Source organism: Sesamum indicum, linkage group LG11 (genome assembly GCF_000512975.1).
Source record: "Sesamum indicum cultivar Zhongzhi No. 13 linkage group LG11, S_indicum_v1.0, whole genome shotgun sequence".
Classification (NCBI taxonomy): Eukaryota; Viridiplantae; Streptophyta; class Magnoliopsida; order Lamiales; family Pedaliaceae; genus Sesamum; species Sesamum indicum.
In genome coordinates, this window is record NC_026155.1 from 3,720,124 (window position 1) to 3,730,786 (window position 10,663).

General features: G+C 36.5%; 1 protein-coding gene across 3 annotated transcripts; it reads left to right on the forward strand.

Moving 5' to 3' along the window:
- On the forward strand, positions 368 to 10,047 carry LOC105173306 (transcription factor TFIIIB component B''-like). 3 transcript variants are annotated; one of them, XM_011095001.2, is made up of 16 exons: positions 368 to 500; positions 3,822 to 3,890; positions 3,988 to 4,146; positions 4,250 to 4,323; positions 4,393 to 4,459; positions 4,532 to 4,710; positions 4,810 to 4,861; positions 4,948 to 5,258; positions 5,382 to 5,769; positions 5,845 to 5,945; positions 6,134 to 6,177; positions 7,203 to 7,389; positions 8,217 to 8,361; positions 8,521 to 8,651; positions 8,757 to 8,918; positions 9,540 to 10,047. In XM_011095001.2, the coding sequence occupies exons 2-15, from the start codon at positions 3,833 to 3,835 to the stop codon at positions 8,895 to 8,897; spliced, it is 2,037 nt and encodes a 678-aa protein (XP_011093303.1). In that variant the 5' UTR covers positions 368 to 500; positions 3,822 to 3,832; the 3' UTR covers positions 8,898 to 8,918; positions 9,540 to 10,047. The 3 variants fall into 3 exon arrangements, with proteins under 3 accessions (XP_011093303.1, XP_020553620.1, XP_020553619.1); XM_020697961.1 differs by lacking the exon at positions 9,540 to 10,047 and having other exon boundaries at positions 4,622 to 4,710; positions 8,757 to 8,901; XM_020697960.1 differs by lacking the exon at positions 9,540 to 10,047 and having other exon boundaries at positions 4,259 to 4,323; positions 8,757 to 8,901.

Here is a 10,663-nt window from a genome sequence, read left to right on the forward strand (position 1 = left end):
AAATATTAAAATTTTTAAATACATGTAATAATAATAATTTAAATTTAAATATTATTTAAATTAAATAATAATTTAGATTAGTCAATAATAGATTTCTTTTAATAATTTAAATTAATTAACATTCATTTGATGTAGATTTAATTTAAAAATATACTTCAATATATTATTTTCTATTGTGATTTCAATTTAATTTTTCAATTTAAGTTAAAAAAATTCTATTTTTTTGATACTTTGATATTTAAATAAATATAGTTAAGAACAAAAAATTAAATTTTTAAAAGGGATGAAAATATAAAAAATATAACTAAAAATAAGGTTTAAAACAAGTTATTTTGACCATTATAATTATAAACGCAATATAGGGGTACTGGTGTTATAACAGTCTACGTCTACCTGAGCTACGATGATTCCTTCAACCGTCTGAATCTAGTTTCAAACCTTAAAATTTTCGTGAACTTCGATTGCCCGCTGCCGGAATTCATCTATGGTTTCTTGACGAGGTGAGCCCTCTCTTATCCATCATATAATCCCAATTGAACAAGAAAAACTAGGGTTCGCTCTTCTTTTCTCGGATTTCAATTCGAGTATTTCACTCGTTTTTTCGCCTCAAACTAATCGATCTTTTGTTCATATTTATCGAATTTGCAAGCCCATTTGACAGTCTGTGTACTGAGTTCAACTGCTTGTTTAGAATTGTGGGTTTTATGCTATTACTGATCCTATTGTGTGGTGGTCTTTGATCCTTCTGATGTTTAGAAGATAAAAAGTATTAGCCCTTTTGTTCGCTATCTCGGTTGTGCTGTGCTTGTTGTTAGTTTATTGCTTCATCTTTAGTTTTTGATGTATAGTTTTATCTTTAGTTTTTTATTCATAATTTTATTTTTAGTTTCTGATTCATAGAGTCTGTGTTTCTTGTAAATATTCATGTAGAACTAATTATCCCTACAGTAGTTGATGATAGCAAATGTTAGACGCAGAGGATCGAACAAGGCAGTAGCCAAATTAGAGTAAAATGTTGTTTTGTAGTTTTGTAATATTTGGTCATCGTTATTCAGTGTAATTCTTACCCAAGGCAAAAAATGGAGAAAAGATTGGAATAATGCGGCTGTGACAAATTATTTTGCTTTGTTGGTCGCCAGTGACCAGTCAAAGTTAGACTTATCATTGGCATATGCATAAATCATATTTGCTATTGTGAACTTCAAATGAGAATAGATTATTACAATCTGGATCTTCTTTTAAGTTTTAGTGATTTTAGTTGAACTATGGCCGCCTAGAATTTGGTACTAGGAACTTAATTGAGTACTGCTTTCAATTTTTAGGAAGACTTGGGTTAAAATTGCGGGTGATAGCTTTTGAAGCTTTCTTGGCTGGATATGAATCATATGATGCTGCAAGCTGATACAGATTCATTAAATGTTCAGTATCTTGTAGTCTGTTAGCTATTTTCTGACCCATTAGGTGAAAAGTCAGAAGCTGGAAACCCCAAGAAGTCGATGGATAACATTCTTGGTTGTAGCAAGATTAGCCTTTGAAGTATGACCTTCATCTTCTCGTCCTGATATACATTTCTCTTACAGATTCAACCAAAATAATAAGTATAAAATCTAGTGCAAGTGTGACTTCATTCGTGTCCTGAATCAATGTCATGCCCCTCGGTTGGATCACATATGACAATGGCAGGGGCAAAAGCTAATACAAAGTCTGGGATATGTATTCCGATGATTAAGTGTCCCATCCGTTTAAAAGACCTCCTAATTACCATCTGTGATGTTTTCGCCATAGTAGTTAATGGCGCGCGCCATGGCGCCTCTGTCATTCTCGTCCTGTGGCACTGGCCTTTGGGCAGGCGCTGCCATGGTGCGCGCCTGGGCGCATTCAGGCTGTTGCCCAGGTGCGCACGAGGCGCGCTTTTGTTAGCTCAGGCCTTTTTAGGCCTGGGCCCATCAGAATAAAAAAAAAAACTAATAAGGAAAGGAACATCAGGCGAATAAAACCCCTTGTGACCGTTGGACTGCATGCATGTTCCAACATAATATTTCATGAGAATCAAGACTGTTGGTATTCTGAGTCTGAGTCCTCTGCTGTGCTTATTCCCTGTGCCGCCACCAACTAAGTTTTCTTTCTTTTTCCTTCTCTTGCTGATACTTTTTGTTATTATTTTTGGGTTTATCTTTGGTTTTCTTTTCTATTTTGTCTTTTTCCTACTCTTATTCTTCCTTTTCTTTTCTTCATAGACTTACTCTGTTTCTGTTTCTGTTTTTTCTTTTCTTATCTTGTCTCTGATTCATATACTCTTTAATTAAGTATATGTAAATTAAATTTATCACTTTTCATATACTTATTATTTGTTTATTGATTAAAGTATGCTATGCTTCGGTAATTCAACTATATGCTTTAGTTTAGTATAATATATTGAGTTGCTACATATTTTTTAAATTTTAATTTCTGAAATTGCTTCTCTAATTTTGAAAGGAAAAAAATATAAGTATTATTTATTTATTTTAATTTCTTATATGTTGTTCTAGTTGAAAAATACTAATTATTAAATATATAAATTATTTTTTACATTTGCGCTGTCCTTCGTGAAGGCTCGCGCCCCGCCGTGAGCCATGGCTTCAGGAGCCCTTGGCGCCATTGTGCGCCATGCGCCATTAACTACTATGCATCCATATCATGTTACATGTGGGAATCATAGAGTAGCAGTGAGCAATTCTTCATAATGGCTCCACTCAAGGCTGAATCCCAGCTTATGCAAAATATCTTGCTCAGTCGACCCTGAAGTTGTTTACATGGCATGATGAGTTGGCAGGATGTTAGACCTGAACTTCTTCAGGAAATTTGTCTTTCCACTTTCTGCCACAAGTGTTCCAGCTGCTTGGATGGGCCACCTTCAAGTTACTACACTTCTTTATTATATTTTTAATATTTAGTGCTTTGGTTTTCTTTCCATATGTTAAATCTGTTCTACAAACTAAATTATCCTAGTATATATGAATTTGGTTATTCATTTCCGACATTTTTTTTTTAAATTATTAACATTATTGAGAATGTTTAACAAATACCGATTATCACGCCTTTCTTCGGTAAGGTGTCTAAGGCATGTGATTCACTTTTTGCCTAAGGCCCTAGACACCTTTGTGTTTGGATGTTCTTGTGTACTTAAGAGATGTGGATTGAAGAGAGAGCTTCCATGAGTAGCAAAAAAATTCTTTCCTGTGTCGGATGCTAGTTACCTTCACCTCTGGCTGTACATGTCTATATATGGAAAAAGAAGTGTATAAAGAGAATGGCAGGGATACACATTTTTACCAAATATTATAGATATAAATTTGTTTTCTCATGTGATCTAAATTTTGTATCTTGTAAGCTTTCTCACCAAACATTTCTGCTGTTAACAATTTGTTCTAAGAATATAGCCTTTTGATAATCACAAGTTGTTGAACACCTAATGCCATGGATTTCCTTTTCCCTGTGCAACTTGGCATGGTAGTCTTAATCTCTGGCAACATGATGAACTCTACATGCATGCATATCTGGGCTTGTGTTAACATCCATTGTAGCAGCTTTACCATTTGAATTTTCCTTTTTCTATTGCTATAACAAGTTCTGTAAGATTTGTAAGGAATGTGGATTTGTATCTCATCCATACATGTGATTACTGAAACATAGTAATGTCTAGTCATGCCATTTCTTTTTCTTCAGATCACATGAGGATATTTTTTTAAGTGTAATTTGCTTAGTTTCTAAATTATATTTTTGGATATGGTTTTCAAGTTCATGTTATGTTCATCTATCACTTGAAAATTGTTATGATTCAGGATATTTTGCAATGGGTATTGATTTGGATCCATTGGATGATATTTTTGCTGATGAAGCAGTGAAGAATGGTAAAAACTGTAGTTCTATTGTTATTTTGTTCCTAGCTGTGGCTGGTTTTGCAACTTTAATTTAGGGATACACATGAACTTCAATACAATTTTGCAGCACGGGCAGTAGGCAAGTTTCAGCCAAAGTCAAAGTTCCGACCGCCGAGAAAGGACGCAGCAGCAACTTCACTTTCTTCCTCACAAGCAGCCCAAACCATTGATCCTGCACAGAGCGAATCAAGCGACCCTAGGAGACGTGCAGAGTCATCAGAAAAAGGTTTGTTTTTTCTTGATTCGATGCATTGTAATTTATTATCTGTCAGAGTTTCAGTTACCAATGAGGAAAAATGAATGTATGGTAAAGCATTGCTGGTTCTCAGTGATTTCAGGTCTGGATGTTGTGTCTAACTATGATGGAGGCTGGCATGCTTCCATTGAAAAGTCAGTGACAGAGGTGAGTCCTGTATTTCTATGACATATTTGTTGGTCTAGTCTGCTGATGCATATATTTCCTTATTCTTAGAATGCTGACATATTTATTGGGTTGGAAGCACTTGGTGATTTTCTTCCTCACACGACTACTGATATGGGTGAGAAAAAAGTTCCTCGTCTCTGGTTTTTCTCTATTTACTGAGTTGTGGCTTGCCTTAAGATCATCATAGGAGGAGGGCCTGCTCCTGTTATTTCTTCTGTTGGGGATTCAACCCACAGATGTAAGGTGGCTGATGTTCCCAAATGTCATGAATTGTCAGCGGCCGTAGATCCTGTAACTGCTGGGAAGCCTATTGTTTCAAGTAGTGATGGATGTGGTCGCATGCATGATAAAGAATTGGGAAGAGAGGTAGAAAGCTGATATTTCGAGCCCCTGGGCTCTTTCTCAACCATTAAATGTGAATGCTTCCTATTTGGTTAACTTGAGGTCTAAGTTGGTCAATTGCAGGAAATGGATATTATGGACTCTATTAATGCATCTGAGTTTACAACCAACTCTGGTATGTTGAAGTTTAAAATGCCTGCTTTATGAGCTTTATTTGTATAGTATTGCACCCTTTCTGATATTGATATTATCCTTGTCCAGGACATAGAACAGGAAAATTTCAGCCAAAACCGAAATTACAAATGCATGAAGTTAAACCTGCCGAGTCGCTTTCTTGCTCACTTGGTTCACAATCTGTTCCACCTGAAATTAGTTATGCGGAGAAGGATTTTAGTCCTACATTTCAACAAGATGATGTTCTTGATCTTTCATCCCTAGGATTCACTCATACCTTGCCAACTGAAGCGTCCTCTGAACTTCCTCTGAATGAAGAGTCTATGAATCTTACGGAGATGACCCAGTTGGATTCGGGCATTCCTCTGGAGTGTCCGCCTGAAATTCCTGCAAAACTTGTAAGCTATTTATCCGCTACAAGTTGAGAGTATACATGTTTTTGTTAAATATTATATTGTTCTATATTGTTAATGTTCCATTCTTTTCTTAGCATACTTGGATTATTAATTTATGTTTGCTAGGCTTCTCGGCGGGCAAAGATAGGAAGGAATAAGACTCAAACAGCATTAGATCCTTCTCAACAGCAGCAAAAGACTTCCACATCCTGTCAGGAGAATGAAATGGGTAGATCATTACGGCCTAGAAAAAGCAAAACAAATTTTTGTGAACTAGGAGATGAGGTGGAGGATGTAGTCCGTGCTAGTGAGGAATTTTCTGAAGAATGTCCTGTCAATTCTGCTGCAGAGGAGGAAACTGTTAATAATGAGGAATTCCAAGTGGAAAGTGATTCACAAATGAAAAAGGTGAAGCAGAAGTTTGAAAAACCAGTCAGGAAGAGGAAGGAGACTGAAGCATCGGATAAGGATGCAAAGCCTAAAAAGTTCTCTCACTCTACTCGGCGAAGGCGAGGTATTTGTAACTATTGAGAGATCAGAGGCTGTTGCTTTGTAATTAATGTACTGACTGGAGACCTTTGTAATATAGTGGACAAGGTTTTGCTTGCAACTCCTGAAGATGAGATTGAATACCAAAAGGTTCCTCTTAGGGATTTGATTCTGCTGGCAGAGCACAAGGAGCGGGAGATGGTAAGTAAATTGTGAAATGGACTTGGGTTTATTACATCCTGCAACTTGCTTTGATGAATGCATAATCAGTTGTGTCCAGTGTAAAAAAAAAAAAAAAATTTGAAGGCAACTTCTGCTTTGTTTTCCAGAGAAAACTAGTTATTAATATGCTTATTTTCAGAATGGTGATCTTATTATTTACCTTACAGAAAAAAGAAGAGGCGGGAGCAGGAGTAACAGCAAATAAACAAAGGTAATATAATATAACGAACTTGATGTTTTATTCACTAACATGAAAGATGGGGAATTCTGTAGCCTTCGTGAGGGAGAATGTTGGATTTTAATTGTAGTGCTAAATCTCTTGAATTTTCAGAATGTTAGCAGAAAAGAATATGTTGATGAATTTATATGTATTTCTCCTTGCATAAATGATAAATTACAGGCTCATTGAGGCAGAAGAAAAAAATGGTGATTGTATTTTCCTCGCAAAAGTTACAGGCCCACTGAGGGTGGAAAAAAGGGCCTGAGAAATACTGGGTAATTAGTTTTATGAAGATATATTATTTAGCATCTAAACGTGGTAGATACTGTTTAGTAACATCCTCGACCTTAATCTCTGAAGGAAGTGTTGATTAGGATGCACCAATCTTGTATCCTAGACTCCTAGTCCTAGTGGATTGCACTTAGGAAGTTCAGGTGATGATCCAAAGCAAAAGATGTGCTCATGGATAAATTATATGATTTTGCTACTAGACTGTTATAGATGAGAGATGTGATGATTAAGAGGATGAGGTAGAGTAGCGCATGACAAATTAGTGATCCTGATTGTCTGAGGTCAATCATGGACATGTTTATTCTCAGGCTTATCTTTCAGAGTCAGTAGGAATCGAAAGTTATTTTGAGCAAGATGAGGTAGTTTTACCCATGTAAAATGAGTCAAAACAAGTTTTGCGGTTTGATTATGCCATTCTTTTGGTTCTTGGTTACTGCTCTTTAACAGGATTTGATGCATTTGCTACTGAGAATGTCCAAGTTCACAATGTACTACTGTTTCTTTCGTGTCATCTTAACTTTTGTGGCATCATCCTGCATTATAGTGAAGAATATAGTCAAATGAGCGGTAATAATATAACATTCTTGTGAATATATTGGTTATTTCATTATACTTTGAAACTGCTTGTTTCTAGTTTTGTGTTTTATATTTGAAACACTATATAACATCTGTTGAATACTTTTCAATGCGGAATGATGTAATGCTCTGGCTGTGTTACTCTGCAGTAATGGTAATTCTTCAAGCCGATACAATCAAGAAGAGACCTTCACTTCTGAACAAAATGGAGAATATAATGATGGACAAGGAAGCCCTAGGATTGAAGAGAGCCCCATCTACTTCAATTATCACACCCACATGGACAGAACACCCAGCATCAGATGGTCCAAACAGGACACAGAGTTGTTCTATGAGGCATGTCTTCCTGCTACGTTTATAGTTTCATCATATAAAAATGGTTAACGTCAGTGTTTTCTTTGTAAAGTGATTGGGGTTGATGAAAAGAAGGCTTGTGTTGCTAATTTAGATTGGTGTATGATAATGTTCTGAAGGCTAGATCCCCTTGCTTTTCTAACTTGCTAATTGAATGTTCTAGCCAATTCATCTTCTTGTTAGTTGTGATTGATTGGAAATGAAGATATGTGAGAGTCACCAGTCTTGTCACCAGTCATAGATGTACTCATCTCCTGCTTAAAAGAAATTCCCTAATCAAACTGCCTTGTGAGAACACTCTGTTGAAGTTTCTAGGAGCCTAGTTAGCTCTTCATGAGAAATGCACCTTTTGGTGGAGAAGAAATAGACTATTAGCTAGACCGTTGCAGTAAATAGTCAAAGCAATTCATACCACATAAAGGATTAAACTACAAACACTTAGAAACCATTTCACTGGTTGAGTGCATTTTTCATGAAATACATGCTTAGCTGCAGGTTAACTGGGAAGGAGTGAATATTTTTCCTTAATCTTCCTGCATCACTAAGCTTCAGTTTCTCTTTTCTGGTTGGCACCTTTTTTGCCTTCTCCACTCATTGCGTCCTCAAATCCTTCCTCTGCCCTCATATCCTCTAAATGTACGGTGGTTTGCAGGTGCAGCTCTTATCATCCAGTGGTCCACATCTTGCCTATGAATGCCATTTTCTCTTTTGATCTGGTTCTGGAATATCCCTCTTCTTGGGAGAATATTATTGGGTCCTATTTAACTCCTTGACAATTAATTTCTGCTTTTACCTATTTTATTTGGTAGGCTGTGAGGCAGTTTGGGACAGATCTTTCTATGATACAACAACTTTTTCCTGATCGGACCCGCCGGCAAGTGAAGCTGAAATACAAAAAAGAAGAACGGCAACATCCATTGAGGCTCCGTGAAGCTTTGACTAACCGTACCAAAGGTAAACTTATGCAATAGTCTGTGCTTCTATATAAAAATAACTCTAGAGGAAGAATAGTAATGATTTTGGAAGAAGAGATCATCTTAGGTGTTCTGGAAACTAACAAATTAAACTTGCTGGAATGTTGTCTCTCTAAATTTGCTATTCTTCATTTTGCAGATCATTCCCATTTTGAAAAGGTCATAGAACGCTTAAAGCAAATTGCCGCAGAAGAAAATCAGAATGCTGATAATGATGAATCAATAGATTTGACAGGCAATGAAGTGGATGAGGGGACTTTGAATGCTGGTGTATGTCCTATGCTGTTTTACAAAATCTAATTGAACTGATATCTTTATTTATAACTAAATATTTGTTTATCAAATTGGCTTATGCCTTTGCAATGTGTTGTGAAGGATGAAGAAGCCAAAGATGAGCACATTGATGAAGAGGTGAATGAGAATGTAGAAAACGACTTTACTGAAGTGCAAAGCCCTTCAAAGTCGGAGGATATTGAAGATGATTTGTTCATATGGAGTCAATATAAGAGTGGATAACTGACTAGTGGTAAAAAAAATGTACGTGCCAGTAGAACTTTTTAATATCAAGAAATTGATTAATGAAAATGTTCTTCATTTTGCCCATTATTACTAGATGTTACCCATCCCCGTTGTCATGTCGTGCTGCTGCTAACCACAGGAACCATAAGTGCTGGTTATGGACCACTTAAAATTTTGCTGCAGAAGTTAAAGTTTCAGTTAGATAGTAGAGATTCAAGTGTTCAAAATCTGATTTACAGTGCTTTGCCGAAATACTTTCTTTTAAAATTACTAGAGATTATTCCATTTTCAGTTCCTTGAGCTCAATTATTTGGAGGCAAGCACAATGTACATGCTATATTTTGACTAGAACATTAAGCATATCATGTTAGCCAGCATGGCAATGGTGGCCAAATCCTTTTATCTGCAACGGAATGGAATACCATATCTGTTGCTATATATTTGAAAAGATACTTAAAATCCAAATATGCCCTTGTATTTTATGAAAAGCCTATACCTTGGTTCACTCTAGAGGAGATAATCATCTCATTCATATCTCTGCTTTTTATGAGTGTGAACACATCAGCTTGAGTGAAATTGCTGCAGAAGTGATTCAAAATGTATGATCTGATTTGTTGATGGGAGTTATGCACTATGCAGCATAATGTGACTCTTGTGCTTCTTTTGAAGTGCAATGATGAAGCTCTATGGAAGTTCGATGCTATAGGTGCCCACCTCGGGGTCTATCTTACTCTCAGCATCATCCTACTTTGGGCGTACCCTTACTGCAAACAAAGTGATTGAAGAATTGTATGGCGAAGCAACTGCTTATTGGAAAGTGAAATCACCCCACCTGAGACACTTCGGTTTTACAGCAACCTTTCTGGCACCTTGGGTTGATAGGCAGGTAAAATTAGCTCTTGTTGTTCTATATCAGTTATGGAAATTTCATTTTACTTCACAGACAAGTTAGCTATATTCTCAGGATTTTTTTGAAGTGCAGAACATTTTCATACAGTTGAGTTTTTTTTCAATAATGTAACCGCAGTTGAACAAAACTTCTATGTCTCACTGTGTTCAGCTCCAGATAGCATTTAACAAGTTTGAGTCACTTGCAATACTCAGTAATAGATTTTCCTTATGCTATAACATGCCGCAGAACTTTGTCTAGTAACCTTGTTATCGGAACCAGAAGCTAGTTCTCTCTCTCTCTTTTGGATATGTTGTTGATTTTGATTCTTCAAACAGGTAGGATAATGTAATTTATCTTGTGAATTCTTGATTATGTGAGAAGCAAAATCTTGCAACAGCAATATCCAGATGGGGATGATGAGGAGCTGCCTAAGCTATTGCAGGTGACAGACAGGGTTTTTGGAGTAGAGAAAATACATCAGAAAATAGCCATAGAATACTTTACATACTCGGTGGCCGCATCCAGGCGGAACAATGATAGCTGCACCGGACCAATGCATCTTAAGACATTTACGCTTTCCTTAAAAGCAAATGTAAGTTTGCTTGATGAGCGAACCCTAAGGATCATCCCGATACTAGCAGTTTTATTGTATTCCTTTTCGTAGTAAAAGAGAAACAGCTCTTGCTTTTGATCAGATTCTTTGTTGTTTAAGTTGCGCAGTTTTACTGTCTTTGGACTCTGCATTTCCAGTTTGTGTCCACCTTTTCGATTCTTCACTCATTTCTGCATTCACAGCCATCCCTCAGGTTTAAGTGGCTTTCCAAACACTGATCAAACCATTTGCATGGGCAAGAAGAGATTAGAAAGTTAA